Here is a 17,156-nt window from a genome sequence, read left to right on the forward strand (position 1 = left end):
TCCAGGCCACACGCGTTGATCTTTGGATATAGGTAAGGGTATAAATGGACCGGTGCGTCAATCCACTTATAGGTTAATTAAGCGAGCAGTCCACTAGGTTATCTACTTAATTGGTCTATAAGCAGATTCATGGGCTGGCTCACTTATGCCCCTAGATGTAGGTAACTGAGCTAGCATAATCAAACGGCTGTACTTAAAACTGAAATTATGCAAATAGGACCATGCATTTGGGAACCCCATTTAGGACCCATTTGGCGATCCGAGTTTACGCAGGTCGATCCCCATTTAGGACCGCTGTTTTCGGACCTCTGCCTGTCGTTACGGGTCCAAACGGGTACACTACGAGCGATCGCTCAGTTGGGCAGGGTTTACATTATCACAATAATTACCACGATTATCATGCATATCGCCATAGCATGATAACAAATAAATTATGGTTTGATTCAGTAAATATCGTGGGAATGCAAAAGTTTTGGATAAATATTTGGAGAAAAATCAAAGAGATATATCACGATAATCGAGACATTATGTTTATTTATAAGTTATAAGAAAAACTGAATATAGATAGTAAATTAATAATGTCTATTGGACGTGCACGCGTGTGTGCTTAGGGAGCGTCGTTAGTGTTCGTGTGTCCCAAAGCATTCTTTTTTGAAAAAGAAATAGGTACGTTTAATCCCCTGGCAGTTATTAAATTTATGCATCTACACCATTCATCGATGTGTGCAGATCGTCCTTAATTTGGGTACTGCCTAGCCTACTAACCTCGCCGCGCAGCCCAGCTAGAGAGCACATCAAACAAGGAAGGTAATTACCGGCAAAAATCACATTAACATAGTATCTATTAAGTTGTGATGTTTGCAGCTTTCAGATTTTCACTGGATGATATTGCAGAGGCTCATGCATGTCTGTCTGATACTCTGAATTTCTCTGATGCATGCATGGTTCACATGACATGAGTACGTACGTGGCTATGTGTCCTCCTCTGATTAGCACTAACCTAATGGTCCTCCCACTGAAGTGACAGCTGACAAATCTACCGACCCTGACTAATCTAGTACTACAATTTTATGATTATTTGTGTTGGTTGGAAAAATGGAATAACCAGAGACAAATAATTGATATCAAGTAGTAGTATGAATCAAGTAGTGCTAAATTATGAACTCTTCAGAGCAATGTCGTCAGAGATTCCTGTGTTCGGCAGGATGAGCTGCCTGCTGATGCTTACCAATGGTTTGACAAGAATGAGGAATTGTCACCTTCAAGTGGGTGTTATTTTCGGGTTAATTTAAGCACTCGAATTGTATTTATTGCTGATTAAATTTCTAGAAACATTCGATGAGAATAGGATGAGAAGGCGTGAGTTGTTCATAAGAAAAGTGTCAGAGAGAATCAGATGAACCCGAATACCCCATGCACATGCACCCGATAGATTCCAAGCGGAACGACGTATTTGTAAACTAAAAATAATTTATAAATAAAACTTATATATATATTCATATTCTTAACGTCTAAAAGTCAAGACTAAAAAATAAACTTTAGTAAAAAAAACTCTAAAATTAACTTTAAATTTAAAGTTAAAAATTTAAATTTTGGTTTATAAGTATATAAGCATAAGCCAAAAGATGATGTGCAGATTATTTGGGAGCCTTTCAGATTTATCTGCACTGACGAATGATGATTGATCGGCGAAAATCAGTCTTCATCTTATTACAAGTTTACAACTGCTTTGCAAATTCTTGCCTGTCATCCACCTGAATTTTGCATTGACATATCATCCTAGTGATAGTGGTGAGCATCATGCATTGTGGCGATTTCGATGAAATTTAACCTGTAAACCATATGCATCTTTCATAGAACACATATAGTCACCTATAATTTTCATGCGCACTATTTAAGTTTATATTGTGCTACTGACTTTCTTGACATGTCACTGTTACTGTGCTCTCTAATCAAATTAAGGGTTGCTGGTACCAACCAAAGTGAGCAGTATATAATAGCTACATGCCTCTTAAAAAAGTTAACAGCATCAGTTACATGATTTCATTTTTCCACTTCGTTTTCCATCTTTTCCTTTGAGTGGAATTATGGATGCTGTACAGATGAACTGATGACATGCGAAAGATCAATGGTAAATTTTACGATCCTTAAGAGATATCGAGAGATACGAATTTTTATCCCATTAAACAAAATTGCTAAAAAAAGAATGGATAATTTACGAATTGTGCTTTGTATTGCACAGTGCAGCTCCAGTGTCTCCTTCAGCGACGGCAGCCCTTCACAGTTACTGAATTAATGCATGATTGAAGCTTTTGAAATGTACGTACCAGTGTACTGCAACTATTTTGCAAGAATATCATTATTTGGATACGAAGGAGGTGGCACCACGACTAATCATTCAGGAGACAGGGTGAGGCACCACCATCAGAGGCTCCAGTAGGAGCTCTTGGGCATTGAGGCCTTTTCTGATTCAGTTCAAGTCTATCCTTGCTAACAACCTTGGGGCATCATGTGGTCATGCAGCTTGCTAAGTGTGCTCAACGTAATGGTAATCGCAAGTTAGGCAAGGTTACACAAAAATTAGTACTTTTACAGTGGTCCCTACTGGGAATATCGTAAGTTTAATTATGGTGGGTAGTTCAAACAAGGGTCCATCTCCGGTGTATTTTACTGACAGTAGAATTTAATTGACATCGTTGATCTATTTTTATCGGACAACTATGATTAAATTATATTACCAACAATATTAGACACAGTAGAAATTTGAAGGGATAATATCATCCTTTTTATAGTGATCTTTATTGCAAAAATAATTTACAAAATACTACTAATCAATTAATTAATAAAATATAAAAATACTCTTTTTAATCAATGGCTGATATTAGTTCTATTGATAGTATAATACTACCAGTAAAATATATCCAAGAGACCCTTTAAATAATATGATCCATTAAATTAAAGAATATTATAAAAAAACATATTCATTATATTACCAGTAGAGATTTTTAACATGAATTTAGTGAGACTAGAAATGTTCCGCTGGTTTGCATTCCTTTCCACGTGTGTTAGGGAGTGTATTCGGGGTTGCGTGTGTGCTGTTCTTTGTAGTGTTGTGTGCGCATGTGTATCTGCTATGTAATCGAAAATATATGTAGTAATGTAGAGACCACCGTAAAAGTATTCATGCAAGAAATGGATCGGAACAGATAAGCTCAAAGAAGTGGCAAACCTACACAACAAATTACAACCAAATAACGATCCAAAAATCAAAAATGTAACCCCACCCATGTCACACAGAAGCTCCTCCCTATTGTTCTTCAGCAAGCTCAAGCTCACATCTGCACATGGTCCTTGTTGGCTCACGCTGCACGTGAGCGCAGAACAATCCAAGGGCCTAACTGTCCAGCAACTTTTCTTAGGATTCTTTTTTTTTTCATTGTGCAAAATTGTCGAAAATTGCAACCAACTTAGTTAAAAAAAACCCTAAATTTTCCAAATCAAAATACAGGAGATTTTGTTATGGCAATACAGTTTGGGAACAGAAGAAGAAGAGAGGGAAGGGGCAAAGAATCAAATGTGTGATGGCGCGAAGGAACTGCCCACCAACCATAAAAGAGACGCATCAACGTGGTAATGGCGCCACTCGATCCCATACGCTTTCATTCGCCAACCAAATCAAACTCCTTTTGTTTTCTCTTTCTTACTATTGCTAATTGCTGGTTACGGCTTTCTCTTCAGATTCTTAGTGTCAGTTAAAAAGGGCTTCTTCACTTTACTACCTTCCATTTTGTGTCTCTCTCTAAAAGCAACTTTGTTGAAAAAAGAATTACTAGTAATTACCTCATGTGACATATATGGCTTGTGATATAATTTTTCCTATTTGAAATAAAAGGAAAATTTCAATTTCTTGTTTCTGTATTTTGGAAGAAACTATGTGGTCTGAAACTAGACCCTCAATACACAACATGGATCCATAACGTTGTTCACACAAATATGCATTCTATTTAACATTCACATGAATGTCAATATTATATTATGGACCACAAATCTAGGAAATCTGTCAAGCAATAAGCTTAATTAATCATCCCCAAAAGCATCTACAACCATGTGTTACCATCAGTTTGTCTCACATGAAGTGTGTGTTCTAATGGGACATTTCATTCAGTACCATTCTGATGGTCTACTGTTAACTATGGACCCAAAGGTGGTTGGGAAATATATCATTTAATTATTTTTCCAAGGCTACAGTGAGTGAAGTGTGGGCACACAACAAAACCTGACAAACATTCATCCAAGTCAAATGTATCGATGAACATCAGATTCCCAGTTTTTCACAGGGCACGGTACATTTTGCAATGTAGATAGTATCTCTGTCCCTCAAGTAATTTTAAAACACACTATTTGTTCATATACTACAGTTTTTATGGAAATATCCTTGACCATGAAAGGGGAGGTTGGTGCATGTTTGCCACCTAAGAGAAAGTGATGCTTCCATTGTCTTGTCTGCTTTAAGTAAAGCAGAGGGAAAGGCAGCAGAGGATTGAAGGAAAAAGGATTAAGTCAAATCATAGGTACACTGGAAATAAATACTGTAGATAAGTAACCACTACAGATCTTGATAGATGCTTGATAAAAATTTCTAGTTATTTGAAGAGCATTAGCACATAATACACTTATTAGTGTAAATAAACTCAGCAACCTTGAGATAATTTATGTGTCTTTTAAACATTTTACATAAATTAACAATCAAATAGTATTCATGCTTAGTATTCTCTCTGTCGCTTAAGTAAGATAGGAATAAAACAAAAGAAACCACATCATCTTCTAAACAGCATATCAAAATAAAATAATAAATGGAGCAACTGTAGAGCATACAGTGTTATGTTGGACCACCAGCTCACAAATTGTATATATGTGCCTATTGATTGCATTGGAAACAAGACCTACCAAAACACAAAAGATGTTGAAAACAACACATTGTTACACTATTGCCGTCTTACTTTAGCAAATCTTAAGAATGAAAAAAAGATAAAAAGCAAAGGCAAAAATGTTGCCTCAAAAAAGACATAAATTAGTGAAATAAAGAAACCATTATTTTCCTATCTTAAACTCTAATTCATGCTCTCAAAATCATAAAGGGGACAAGAGAAGGAAAAGAGGGCACTGGGTTCACATCTGATTGTCCTTATGCCAACCTCCATTTTCCAGCTCAATCCTTTTGGAGACCCTTGTCCCTTTGCCTCATATTTGTGCCACCCCGTGATGCTCAGCGACACTAGGGTAGTAGACGACACTAAGCATATGATTCCCTCACAAAACCCCAAAATATTATATCTTTTGGTCATATTTCACTCACTACCATCATCATCTTCTGCTGCATATGCTCTCTTTGCCAATGCACTGTTCAACCTCAGTAGTTCTGTTTCTCAGTGACTAATAATAAGGTGAGGTTCTTGCAGGCGCTGTAGTTTCTGGTTTCTTGGAATGGCAAGTGATGGTGCTAGTAATCTTGGTACAGAAGTGATTCTTTGGTAAACTGACGTACATTTGTTTTCTTCCTGTGTTGCCAGTTCTTGAAGGAAGGAAGCAAATCTGAAGATGTTTCTGCAGTAATTGGTATCCAGTGCTTTCTTGCTTTGGGATGAAATGAACTAGTGGTCTACTAATAAGTCAGATCCCTGTAGTAAGATAGGTCAATTTGGCACATCATTTTTTTTCAGGTCACCAGTAGCTATCTCCAAAACTGTAGTTCCTCCCAGCCTCAGCTCAGCCTTTCTGAGTTCAGTTGCTTCCATCATGCTGTCCTTCAGCTAATCTCTCCTTGCTTCCCATCATCCAATTTTCAGAGAAATTATTTTTCCCTTCTTCATCACAACTCCAGAAGCTATCACCTCTGTCATTGTTCTTCAATCTTCATCACAAAAAGGTAGAAAGATTTGCTGTTCTTGGCTTCAGAAATCTCTGGTTTCTGCTGCATTGCTGCTCATCAAGAAACCAGAAGCTGAACAGCTGCAGGAAGTGAGCCAAGAAATGGGTGGAAATGGCGAGCGTTTAGTGGTGGTGTTCTTGGTGTCGGTGGCGATGGCGATGGTGCCGGGGAGCACGCAGCTGCAGGCGTCGCAGACATGGTCGCTGCTCAAGATCCAGCAGATGCTCAACTACCCGGCGGTGCTCGGCCACTGGCACAACTACACCGACTTCTGCTACGGCGGCGACTACAAGACCACGTCGGCGTTCGTCGAGTGCTACGGCGACAGCGTCACGCAGCTGCACATCATCGGGGGCGGGGGAGGCGCGCCGCCGCTGCCCAAGACGTTCTCCGTCGACTCCTTCTTCACCACGCTGTCGAGGCTCCCCGACCTCCGGGTGCTCACCCTCACCGGCCTCGGCCTCTGGGGCCCATTGCCCGGCAAGGTCTCGCGGCTCGCCGCGCTGGAGATCGTCAACGTCAGCGGCAACTACCTCTACGGCGAGCTCCCGCTCGCCCTGTCCCGGCTCGGCAATCTGCAGACGTTCATCGCCGACGACAACATGCTGAGCGGCGAGCTGCCCGGGTGGCTGGGGAGCTTGCCGCAGCTGGCCGTGCTGAGCCTGAGGAACAACTCGCTGGAGGGCGCCGTGCCGGAGTCGGTGAGGGACATGCCGTCGCTCCGGTCGCTGGTGCTGGCGTCCAACAATCTCTCCGGCAACCTGCCGGACCTGAGCGGCGTCAAGAACCTCCAGGTGATCGACCTCGCCAACAACTCGCTCGGGCCGGAGTTCCCGCGGCTCGGCCGGAAGGTGGCCAGCGTCGTGCTCAGCGGCAACAAGTTCAGCGGCGGCCTCCCGCCGGAGCTCGCCTCCTTATACCTGCTCGAGCGCCTCGACGTGTCCAGGAACAGGTTCGTCGGCCCGTTCATGCCGGCGCTGCTCTCGCTGCCGTCCATCGAGTACCTCAGCGTCGCCGGGAACCGCTTCACCGGGATGCTCTCCGGCAACATGTCGTGCGGCGACAACCTCCAGTTCGTCGACGTGTCCTCCAACCTCCTAACGGGGAGCCTCCCCACCTGCCTCACCACCGCCGCCCCCGCCGGGGAAACGGACTCCTCCAATTCCAAGACGGTGCTCTACTCGGCGAACTGCCTCGCCACCGTCGCCGGCGACGACACCCAGCACCCGACCCCGTTCTGCAAGAACCAGGCTATCGCCGTCGGCATCGTGCCCACCGACCAGGCGCGCAAGAAGCCCAGCGGCGCCAGGTCCGGCCTCGTGGCAGGCGCTGTGGCGGCCGCCATTGCCGCCGCGGTGCTCGCCGGCGCGATGATCTTCTTTGCCGTGAGGAAGGCGAGCATGAGGAGGGCGCAGGCGATGCCGCCAAGAAGACTAGTGGAGCACGCGTCGAGCGCTTATCCTTCCAAGCTCTTCGCCGATGCGCGTATGATCTTGCTCTCTCTCAATTCTCTGAAGCTTTTGCTGAATTTACGATTCATTAACTGAAACTTTTTGCTGAATTTATGATTCAATAACTGAACATTCTGCTGAATTTCAGATTCATCAAGTGAATCTTAGTGAACTCAACATTTACTAACCGGAACATTTTGCTGAATTTCAGTGTCACTAGCTTGGCACAATCTCTAAAACATTTGCTCAATTTCGGACTCATTAATCTGACATCATTTCAGTGAAACTTTTGTGTAGCTAGGATACATTAACTGCAACTTTTGCTTAATATAAGATTTACTAACTGGACATTTTGCTGAATTTTAGAGTCACTAACTTGGCAGTTGGCACAAGCTATGAAACTTTTGCTTAATTTCAGATTCTCTGACTGAAACTTCTACCTATCTTTTGCTCTTTTTTAGATTCGTTAACTTGGCATCATTTCTCTGAAACTTTCGTTAGTTTTAGTGTAACTAACTTGATAGCAACATTTGTTTTCTGAAACTTCATCTGAAGTGCAATTACCTGGAACAAACAGGTTACATATCTCAGACAGTGAAACTAGGAGCTCTGGGCATTCCAGCATACAGATCATTTTCTTTGGTTGAGCTTGAAGCGGCGACTAATGACTTCGAAGTATCAAATCTCATGGGGCAAGATTCTCACGGACAGGTACCCCTTTTACTGTTGCTCGCACTGTTACATACATTTTGTTAGAATTCAGTTTGCAGTAGACATGCTCATTGAACCTAATTTATAATATTTTTGTTGCTTGATAGTATACTTTATGCCCCATAACTTTTCTTTTTATTCTACTGAGAGCAGCTTTTATAGTTAATGAAAACATTCTCTTTGTTCTGGTCAGAGTAGCGAAGTCATCTTTTCATATGTATTTATCAATCTAGTCACCTTTTTTTCTTTTGAGGCAGGTGTAACATTTCAACTAGAATACTGTTCGGCTCCATTCCTAAAAAGGTTTGCTCTTTTTTACTGTCAGATGTACCGAGGGAAGCTAAGTAATGGAACTCCAGTGACAATCAGGTCTCTGAAAGTTAAGAGAAGCCAGACTTCCCAGAGCTTCAATCGCCACATTGAGATGATCTCAAAGCTCAGGCATAGGCACTTGGTTAGTGCACTTGGACACTGCTTTGAGTACAATCTTGACGATTCTACCGTCACGCAATTGTATCTCGTCTTCGAATACGTTCAAAATGGCAACCTGAGAGGCAGAATTTCGCGTAAGTTTATCGTCTTCTCCTGCATTCATCTCCGATAATCAGTTACTCAATTTCTGAAGGTCACCAAAACTTGTTATATTTTTGTCATTCAGAAGGAACAGAAGGGAGAAAGCTCACCTGGGTGCAGAGAATATCAACAGTCATTGGTGTTGCCAAGGGCATTCAGTTCTTGCATGCAGGGATCATACCTGGCCTATTTGCAAATAACCTGAAGATCACCAACATTCTTCTGGACCAGAATCTTGTTGCCAAAATCGGCAGCTACAACATCCCCATCCTATCTGAAACCATGAAATCTGAGGTATCATTCAGGCAAACCTGATCTGAATTATGATTTACTACTTTCTAAACTCTGAACTAACAGTGTTTTCTTTTGTGGATGAGCTCAGGGAGGATCTGGCAACAAGTATCCATCTGATAGGTACATGACAAACCAACTTATCATAGTCATAGAGACCATAAACCATACTAAGGAGTTGTTTAGTTGGCAAAAATTTTTGTTAAAGTAGTCACATCGAACGTTTGACCGGATATCGGAAGGAGTTTTTGGACACGAATGAAAAAACAAATTTCAGATTTCGTCTAGAAACCGTGAGATGAATCTTTTGAGTCTAATTAATCCGTCATTAGCACATGTTGATTACTGTAGCACTTATGGCTAATCATGTCCTAATTAATCTCAAAAGATTCGTCTCACGATTTTCCTCACGACTTTTCCCGTAACTGTGTAATTAGTTTTAATGTTCATGTATATTTAATGTTCCATTTAGGTGTCCAAAGATTCGACGTGATGTTTTTGAAAAAAAATTTTGGAAACTAAACAAGGCCTAAATGTAACTGGTTTTCTTAAGAACTGTCTGTTGCAAAATTGATCCTGCAGTGTACCAAACGGCGACAAGATCGACATCTTCGACTTCGGAGTAATACTGCTCGAGGTTGTCTCGGGCAGGCCAATCACATCCATCTACGAGGTGGAAATAATGAAAGAACAGGTGACTGAACTGAACTTTTCGTCAGAGTTGGGACCCATCACATTGACCATTCGCGATTGAGATCTGCTATTATGTCACTGCATTGCATTACAGCATTGATATATGGATCTTATCATCTATAGGATCTATATGTCAGTGACTATAATAACACTATTATAATGGTAGAGGATCCAGAACTGCCCACATTCGCCAGTTCTCCAGCTCTGAAAACTCACCGGTGTCTCGCTGGTGGTGCAGTTGCAATCGGCGCTGACGGCGGAGGGGCCGAGCAAGAGGAGGAGCTTCGTGGACCCGGCGGTGAGCAAGGGGTGCTCCGACGAGTCGGTGAGGACGGTGATGGAGATCTGCCTGAGGTGCCTGGCCAAGGAGGCGGCGCAGCGGCCGTCGGTGGAGGACGTGCTGTGGAACCTGCAGTTCGCGGCGCAGGTTCAGGATGACTGGAGAGGGGACTCCCGGAGCAGCGAGGAGTCGCCGCTGTCGCCGTCCCAGATCCCCAGAGAATCAGACCAGTACTAGATGATAGGCACATATAGTTTGTCAGGTACTGCCTTTCTTCCCCCCTTCAATCGATCAATCAAACAAACCTTGCACTTCTGAACATCAGTTATTAGGTTCTTGAAAAGTTTCATCAAAATGTTTTCTTGGGTTAAGTCTGAACATCAGTTACTAGGTTCTTGAAAAGTTTCATCAAAATGTTTTCTTGGGTTAAGCCCGAACATCAGTTACTAGGTTCTTGAAAAGTTCCATCAAAATGTTTTCTTGGGTTTCTGGCTGCTAGGTTCTTCAACATTCGAAGAAGTTTCATAGAAATGCTTTTCTTGGATTTCTAGGTTGAGGTAAAACAGCAAGCGGGAAAAAGAAAATGGAGCAACATTTTGCAGCGTGATCTCTGTAGAGCTGAAGTACTGAACAGAAGAACAATTCCTGGCAAGTGTATACAGCAGCTGAAGCTGAACTGGAACTGCATATTGGTGTGCTACCGTAAGATGTGTACAGGGCCTTGTCGGTGTAGACCAGTAGAAGTCGGTGGGTTCTTTACTTTCATTTCTTTTGTATTTTTTTTATTTGACTCTACTACTTTTTCTATATGTACCTTTTGAATATGTAAGAAGCTAAGCACAACTGTAATTGTTTTTCTCCCTTTGAATTTATTTAGGACTAAATGTAACATCGCTGAAATCATATGGTTTAGTACGTTTATGGCATGTCTTCTGTATGAGCATTAGGCCCATTGCCTCATGTGTTTATGTGTGTATGAGCGATTTTAAGAGCATTCGCATCAGATGTATATGCATTCGCATTATGCAAGACTATAGGGAGCAGATCAGGCTCAGCTTGTTTGGCTAGCGACAAAAATACTGAGGTTTAGCTCAGCTAAATGGACAGTAAAAAAACACAAGATGTCCCCACTCCCCAGTGACCTCAGTTAAGAGACTTGCTTTACAACAAACGGACCATCCAAGATAGTAGAGACCAAGAACAAGGAAATATTTCTCCTATACGATAAAACGTTGCAAAATGTCCAACAATTTCAATCTTATAGGCACATGTTTTACGCAGCAAGGGTACATAAAATACTAAAAGCGAAACTAGATGACCCCATTTCAAACGATACATGCAGGCAGACTCAAATCTCATGACCCCATTTCGCTTCCATTCACATATTATGATGATAATCGCCTTTTTACATGAGCATAATGCCCTAGTGCACGAGAGGTCAACACCACTACATAAAAGCAGCCAAGAGTATCTGGGACATGGGAACACAAAAACATTGGTGGACTACAAGCAATCACTGGAGATCTTATAATGTTTTTAAGATGGCAGCAAATCTGGAGAGCCAGAAACGCACAGGTTTTTCACGGTTGCTTATTGCATCTTTCTGGCATATGGTGGATACCACCATTGCCCTACATGTGCCCTAGTCAGCTGTCCAGCTCTGCTCCACAATCTCACGAACCTTGCGGTTGTACTCTCGCTTGTTCTCACTAAACAGTCTGGCAGCTTCAGAGTTTGCTGGAGAGTTGGGGTTTGGATCACACAGCAAAGACTGCAGAACGAACACATCACAAGTCGGTGGTTCAGTATCATATCTACAGCATGCTACAGGAATGCAATGTAACCTAAAACCACTGGAAAGAGCAATGCGTAGATGCACAAGCAGCACAACCTAACCTATTATATCATCAAATGATGTTGCTGACATGCTTACATCAAACTTTGGGCAATGGCACCCTCCTAACTGGTTATAAATGGTGTAGCAGCCATATTTGTGAAGGAGCTTTGGTTTTAGTTTCCAATTAAACGAATTCAATTTTAGTCACTGCTGGTGAACCGATCAACCAGAGCTAGCCATAAAGTTACAGGAAAAAGTCAAAAAAAACAACTTTCAAATGCATAATTTAGAAGATGAATTCACTCCTTACTTTAGAAAATACGTACGAGATAAATGATGTTCTAACTTTCAATCTATAGTGTGTATAAAGGTTCATTCTAGTAGGTTTTCATGACAATGTCATAAAGAGGTCTTTACACACACAACAATGCAACTAAGTTCAAAATTCCTCAAGGTATGTAATTCTCATGACCTGGAAGCTGTAAAATAATGCATCTAGAAAAATCATACATGCACGTATGGTATGTGCCAAAAATGCCAATGTAATCTCATTCAACATGCTAAGCACTCTTCTCCAATGGTATTACATATGCTATTTGATAGTCTGACAGGTACCTGAATTGATGTCAATATGGCTGCAACATCATATATAGGGCTCCACTGGTTCTGTAGGATATCCAAGCAGATGCTTCCATCTGCATAAACTGCATAAATAGAATACTGTGAAATAAGTTTTCCACTATTCAAGAATGACAATCTTTATTTATTCACAAATGTAAGGTACATGAACAACATATATCACATAGGGGGAGAGAGATTACTATTTGGGTGGAACATCCTAGAGACAAACCGAACAGTCGGCGGCTTGTTGGGATAATCTTCTGTAAACTGCAAGGTAAGCTTGAACGTGCCTACAGATGTGTAATAATTAACTGTCATCAACTTCTCAATACATCATAGTGGCAGCTACAATAAAATAAAGCATGATTAATGATATGCTGCTTTTGGCTGTTTTTTGCTCTGTATCAGAAGAACTGTTGTCTTAAACCACGTAGATTAAGTACTACAACCTCCGTTTCATATTTTAAGACTTTCTAGCCCTGCTTAGATTCATCGATTGATAAATGTGTGTGTGTGTGTATGTATATGTGTATATATATGTGTCTAGATTCATTAGCATACATATGACTCTAGGTAAGGCTAAAAAGTCTTACATTGTGAAACGGAGAGAGTACTAATAGTCATAGCTACAAATTCCTAACATTTCTAAGGTAAAGATACACTTGCATTCATCACTTTTACCATAGATGATTCAAGGCTATGTATAACTACTGAAATTAAACCAAAAAAAGCTCAAGAAATGTCATATAAGCAATACATTAATAATACATAAGAGCCATCAGGAATCAAAATATAAATGAGCACATCTAGACCAGATACAAAGCCATGATGCAAGCAGGCCAACATATAGTCCTACGGTCAATAAATCCAATTAATAACTCTTTTTCTATAATCATACCATTATGATATTCTCCTTTGTTCTATTGAACCATGGCCTAAGAATTTTAAGAGTGCTTGCATCATAGGCATGTAACGTTATCCATTTAACAGATAAATGTGTACTCATTTCATTTTCAAACAGAAAATATAAAATAAACAGGCACCAACATTGCATAGCAGATAACATCTATCCTTACAAGGATTAGTTTGTGAAACAGAATCGTATTATCACCAATCATATATCTATAGCGCAACTTGAGGTTTGTGAGACAAATCGAAGGTTTAAATTCAGGGGAAAGAAGAAACCTGAACTCTTAGAAATGAGAAACTAACTTTCATAAACGATACAATTTTAGTTTATGACACCATAAATTAACTTAAATTTATATATGTGAACATCATAATTAGAGTCAATCAAAAAAGTTTCCTCGTGAACTGATTAAGACCAAACATCACAAATATACAGCACCAGTTAATCCATGGCACCACGTGACAAGGACAATGCATGCAAAATTGCAAACATTAACAGTGGTAAGCAGACAAAGCGAAATATACACAATAAGTGCCACATGGCAGCATGGTTAACTCTATGCATGGTTAATTGTAGGTTATTTATTCCTTCATCTGCTATGCATTTCCACAAAAATATCTTTTGTACATCAGACCTATCTTCAACATACTGCCCTGGAAAACCCACAGCAACTCCCAACTTTATTACTCCGGTTTAGACAGTAAATACCGCATTTGCTCTAATTTCTAAATGTTTAAATCACAATTTCTGCTATTGCATATGCAATACATATGGAAAGTTTTGTTGAATACTAGTCTAATGAAACTATGGCCATAACGCAAAACAATTATCAGGTAAAATGCACATGAACTTGTAGCTACTAGATGACAGTTTCAGCACAGCTTGATCGAAATGCTTAGGAAACAGGTGTCATAAGTACACCATGCATTTTGTCATTTTTTATTCTACTAATATAAGGAATTTATACATCTAGCCAATAGTGCAACCCCATAACAACCTTTCTAGAAAGCACTCTCAAGTCTCAACAGAACAATACAAAATAGATTTCATGGCACAATCTTGTCACGTATCCGACAATACCAACAGAGACAACTACAGACAATCATCAGCTCCCTTCTATGATAATTTGAATCAGCTGCCCTCTGTATCACCTCCCTGGGCAAACAAAACTCTCAAGTGCACTATAAGCTATCTAAAGTTTCATCGTCACAATTCCAATTTACAAATCAATCCATCCCTCAAGAGTCAAGGAATTAATAAACAGCACACTATGCACTAAAGCAGCTACAGATCAGAGCAAAAACAAACCAATGAGCCTCACGCCCTCACCTCTATCCTATGGTGTATCATCCAGCTTCCCAGACGATGAAACCTACTTCCCAGGAAAGCTCACAGTGACTCCCAACTTTACTACAACTTTATTACTCCGGTTTAGACAAGAAATGCAGCATTTGCTCTAATTTCTAAATGTTCAACTCATAATTTTTTGGGCATATGCGATAGATATGGCAAGGCTTCCCAATGTACTAGTATAATGAAACCATTGAAATAACCCATAGTAGCAATTATCATGTAGAATTCTCATAGACACAACTACTAGATGACAGTTTCAGCACGCCTCAATTAGAACAACTTAGTTGACAGGCGCGTCATAAATATACCATGCATTTTGTCATTTTCGATTTTACTGTGGAATTTATACATCTAGCCAATAGCATAACACCGCAACAACCCTTCTAGAAAACACTTTAACAGAACAATACAAAATGAAATGCGTGACACAACCTCCCCACATATCTGACAAGACCGATAGAGTCAACTACAGACAATCCTCAGCTGCTTTAAGCTATGTCATAATAGGAATCATCTGCCCCTCCCCAGGGCAAACAGAACTCCCAAGTACGCCTTCAGATATGTACAATTTCATCATCACGATTCCAATTTACAAATCAATCCATCCACCAAGATTCAAGGAATTAGTAAACAACACACTATTCACTAAAGCAGCTACAGATCGGAGCAAAACCAAACCGATGAGCCTCACCTCCGTCCCACGGCGTGTCATCCGGCCTGCAAAACATCAGGATCCCCCGTTAGCACCACAATCGTTACAAAAACAGCTGAAAAAAACCTCGGGTCCCCCGAGATCCGGGGGGTGGGGGGGCACCGAAACCCTAGAACACCGGAAGCCGGCGCAGGGGAAAGGAGGATGAGGGACAAAAGAGATATAGAGAGAGAGAATTCGCGCGTCCACGGCTAACCCACCCGAAGATGACGGCGTTCCAGAGCATGATGTTGTTGTCGTGCGGCGCGCCGCTGATCCCCGCGGGCGGGTCCTGCTGCAGCCGCTTGAAGTCCCGCATCAGCCGCTTCCTCGCCGGCGTCGACATCCCCCCACCCCCACCGCAAACCCTAGCTAGGGTTCCCGATCCCCACCTCCTCCTCGCGACGCGCCCACCACCGCTCGCTGCCTGTCCCTCTCTCTCTCTCTCTCTCTCTTCCTCCCCTTCGCCTCGCCTCGCCTCGCGGTTTGCGTCTGGAATTAGCGAAGCTTCGGGGGGGGGGGGGGGAGGAAGAAGAGGAGAATGTGGTGGAGTTTGTGGGGCGGTGGAATCGCTGCGCGTGAGAAAAGTTGGGGAGAGGACACGGCGCCCACGCGGGGATCGACCGACCTCACAGTGAATGACCAGTGGGGCCCATCCGCAGGGACCACCTGCCGACGTACCACACCGGGCGCTTGCCCACCCGGCTTTCGCTACCTGACATGTGGGGACAAGTGATCGTGGGCCCGGTATGTTAGTGAATGTTAGTACAAGAGGGAAGCTAAGCTCTCACTACTTGTCCAGGAAAATTGAGTTGCTTCCACTGACAGGTGGGGTCCCACGTGGGGTGTGATTCTCCCGGACCCACAGGTCAAGTGTGTCAGTGTGTGTGGGGCAGGGAGGTGGTCAGGACGTGGGCAGCCTTCGGTGGGCCCGAGTATAATTTATACTTATCACTATTAAAATATAACTATTTATAGGTTATTTAGCGAATATTAAAATTAAGAAAAATATTATATTGTCCAAAATATACGGAGTGGGAGGGTAGATGAGGTGATTGCGAAGAATTTTTTAAAAAAACGATCGAGGGACAAATAGTGCTCCGAGTAGAGATAGAAAATGATTATATTTTGATACATAATTAAAATCTTAAAAAATATTTGGAACATAAGTATTATATACGTTCCTATCACCTATTAGAATATTTACGTGTGGTATAGGCGCAGATGTATAAAAATAATATTTTTCTACCATTTATGTTTTAAAATTAGTCTTATAATTTATGTCGTTTTGAAGTTACATTCAAAGTGAAAAAGAATACAAATATTTTAGTAAAAGTAAAAAATAAAATTATTTCCGCCCGTTTTCATAGGTGATCCGACAAATGGGCAAAATCTCTATGCACAGGAGATTTAACTAATAGGACCTGAAAGGAACATATTCCCTCTGTATTTTTTTTAATTTGACTGTTTTTTATCTACGTTTCGTTGTTCGTACTATTTAAACGTTTTTGCAAATATATAAAATAATAAGTTGTGAATAGAGTATCTTTAACAATAAATCAAATCATAGCAAATATAATTAATAATTATGTAAAAAATTAAATAAGACTATCGGTCGAACGTAATATAAAGGTTAATTGTGTCCAATAAAAGTAGAGGGAGTATATACTGTCAATTGGATCCTGTACAGAACAAGGCTTGACTAGCAGCGGAAATGGTATCTAGAAAAAAATGAGGCTATTGGCAAATTCTACCAAGAGCCACATATTGGATTATTGGTACATAAAACAAGGAAGGATGGACTAGCCTCATTATT

The 17,156-nt window shown here is 41.2% G+C and overlaps 2 protein-coding genes across 2 annotated transcripts; one reads left to right on the forward strand and one right to left on the reverse strand.

Annotated features, from left to right (window-relative positions):
* Positions 1-5,273: 5,273 nt before the first annotated feature.
* On the forward strand, positions 5,274-10,925 carry LOC102716229 (probable inactive leucine-rich repeat receptor-like protein kinase At3g03770). Its single transcript, XM_040525929.1, has 9 exons — positions 5,274-5,444; positions 5,571-7,414; positions 7,958-8,091; positions 8,417-8,657; positions 8,750-8,958; positions 9,047-9,078; positions 9,538-9,649; positions 9,887-10,190; positions 10,480-10,925. The coding sequence occupies exons 2-8, from the start codon at positions 6,031-6,033 to the stop codon at positions 10,163-10,165; spliced, it is 2,391 nt and encodes a 796-aa protein (XP_040381863.1). The 5' UTR covers positions 5,274-5,444; positions 5,571-6,030; the 3' UTR covers positions 10,166-10,190; positions 10,480-10,925.
* Positions 10,926-11,273: 348 nt separating this feature from the next.
* Positions 11,274-15,846, reverse strand: LOC102716512 (ubiquitin-conjugating enzyme E2 2). The gene is made up of 5 exons (XM_006657416.3): positions 15,562-15,846; positions 15,341-15,366; positions 12,587-12,676; positions 12,381-12,469; positions 11,274-11,699 (listed from the first exon to the last, which is right to left on the reverse strand). Exons 1-5 carry the CDS (start codon positions 15,684-15,686, stop codon positions 11,571-11,573), a joined length of 459 nt encoding a protein of 152 aa, XP_006657479.1. The 5' UTR covers positions 15,687-15,846; the 3' UTR covers positions 11,274-11,570.
* Between the last annotated feature and the right edge of the window lie 1,310 nt (positions 15,847-17,156).

Source organism: Oryza brachyantha, chromosome 7 (genome assembly GCF_000231095.2).
Source record: "Oryza brachyantha chromosome 7, ObraRS2, whole genome shotgun sequence".
Classification (NCBI taxonomy): Eukaryota; Viridiplantae; Streptophyta; class Magnoliopsida; order Poales; family Poaceae; genus Oryza; species Oryza brachyantha.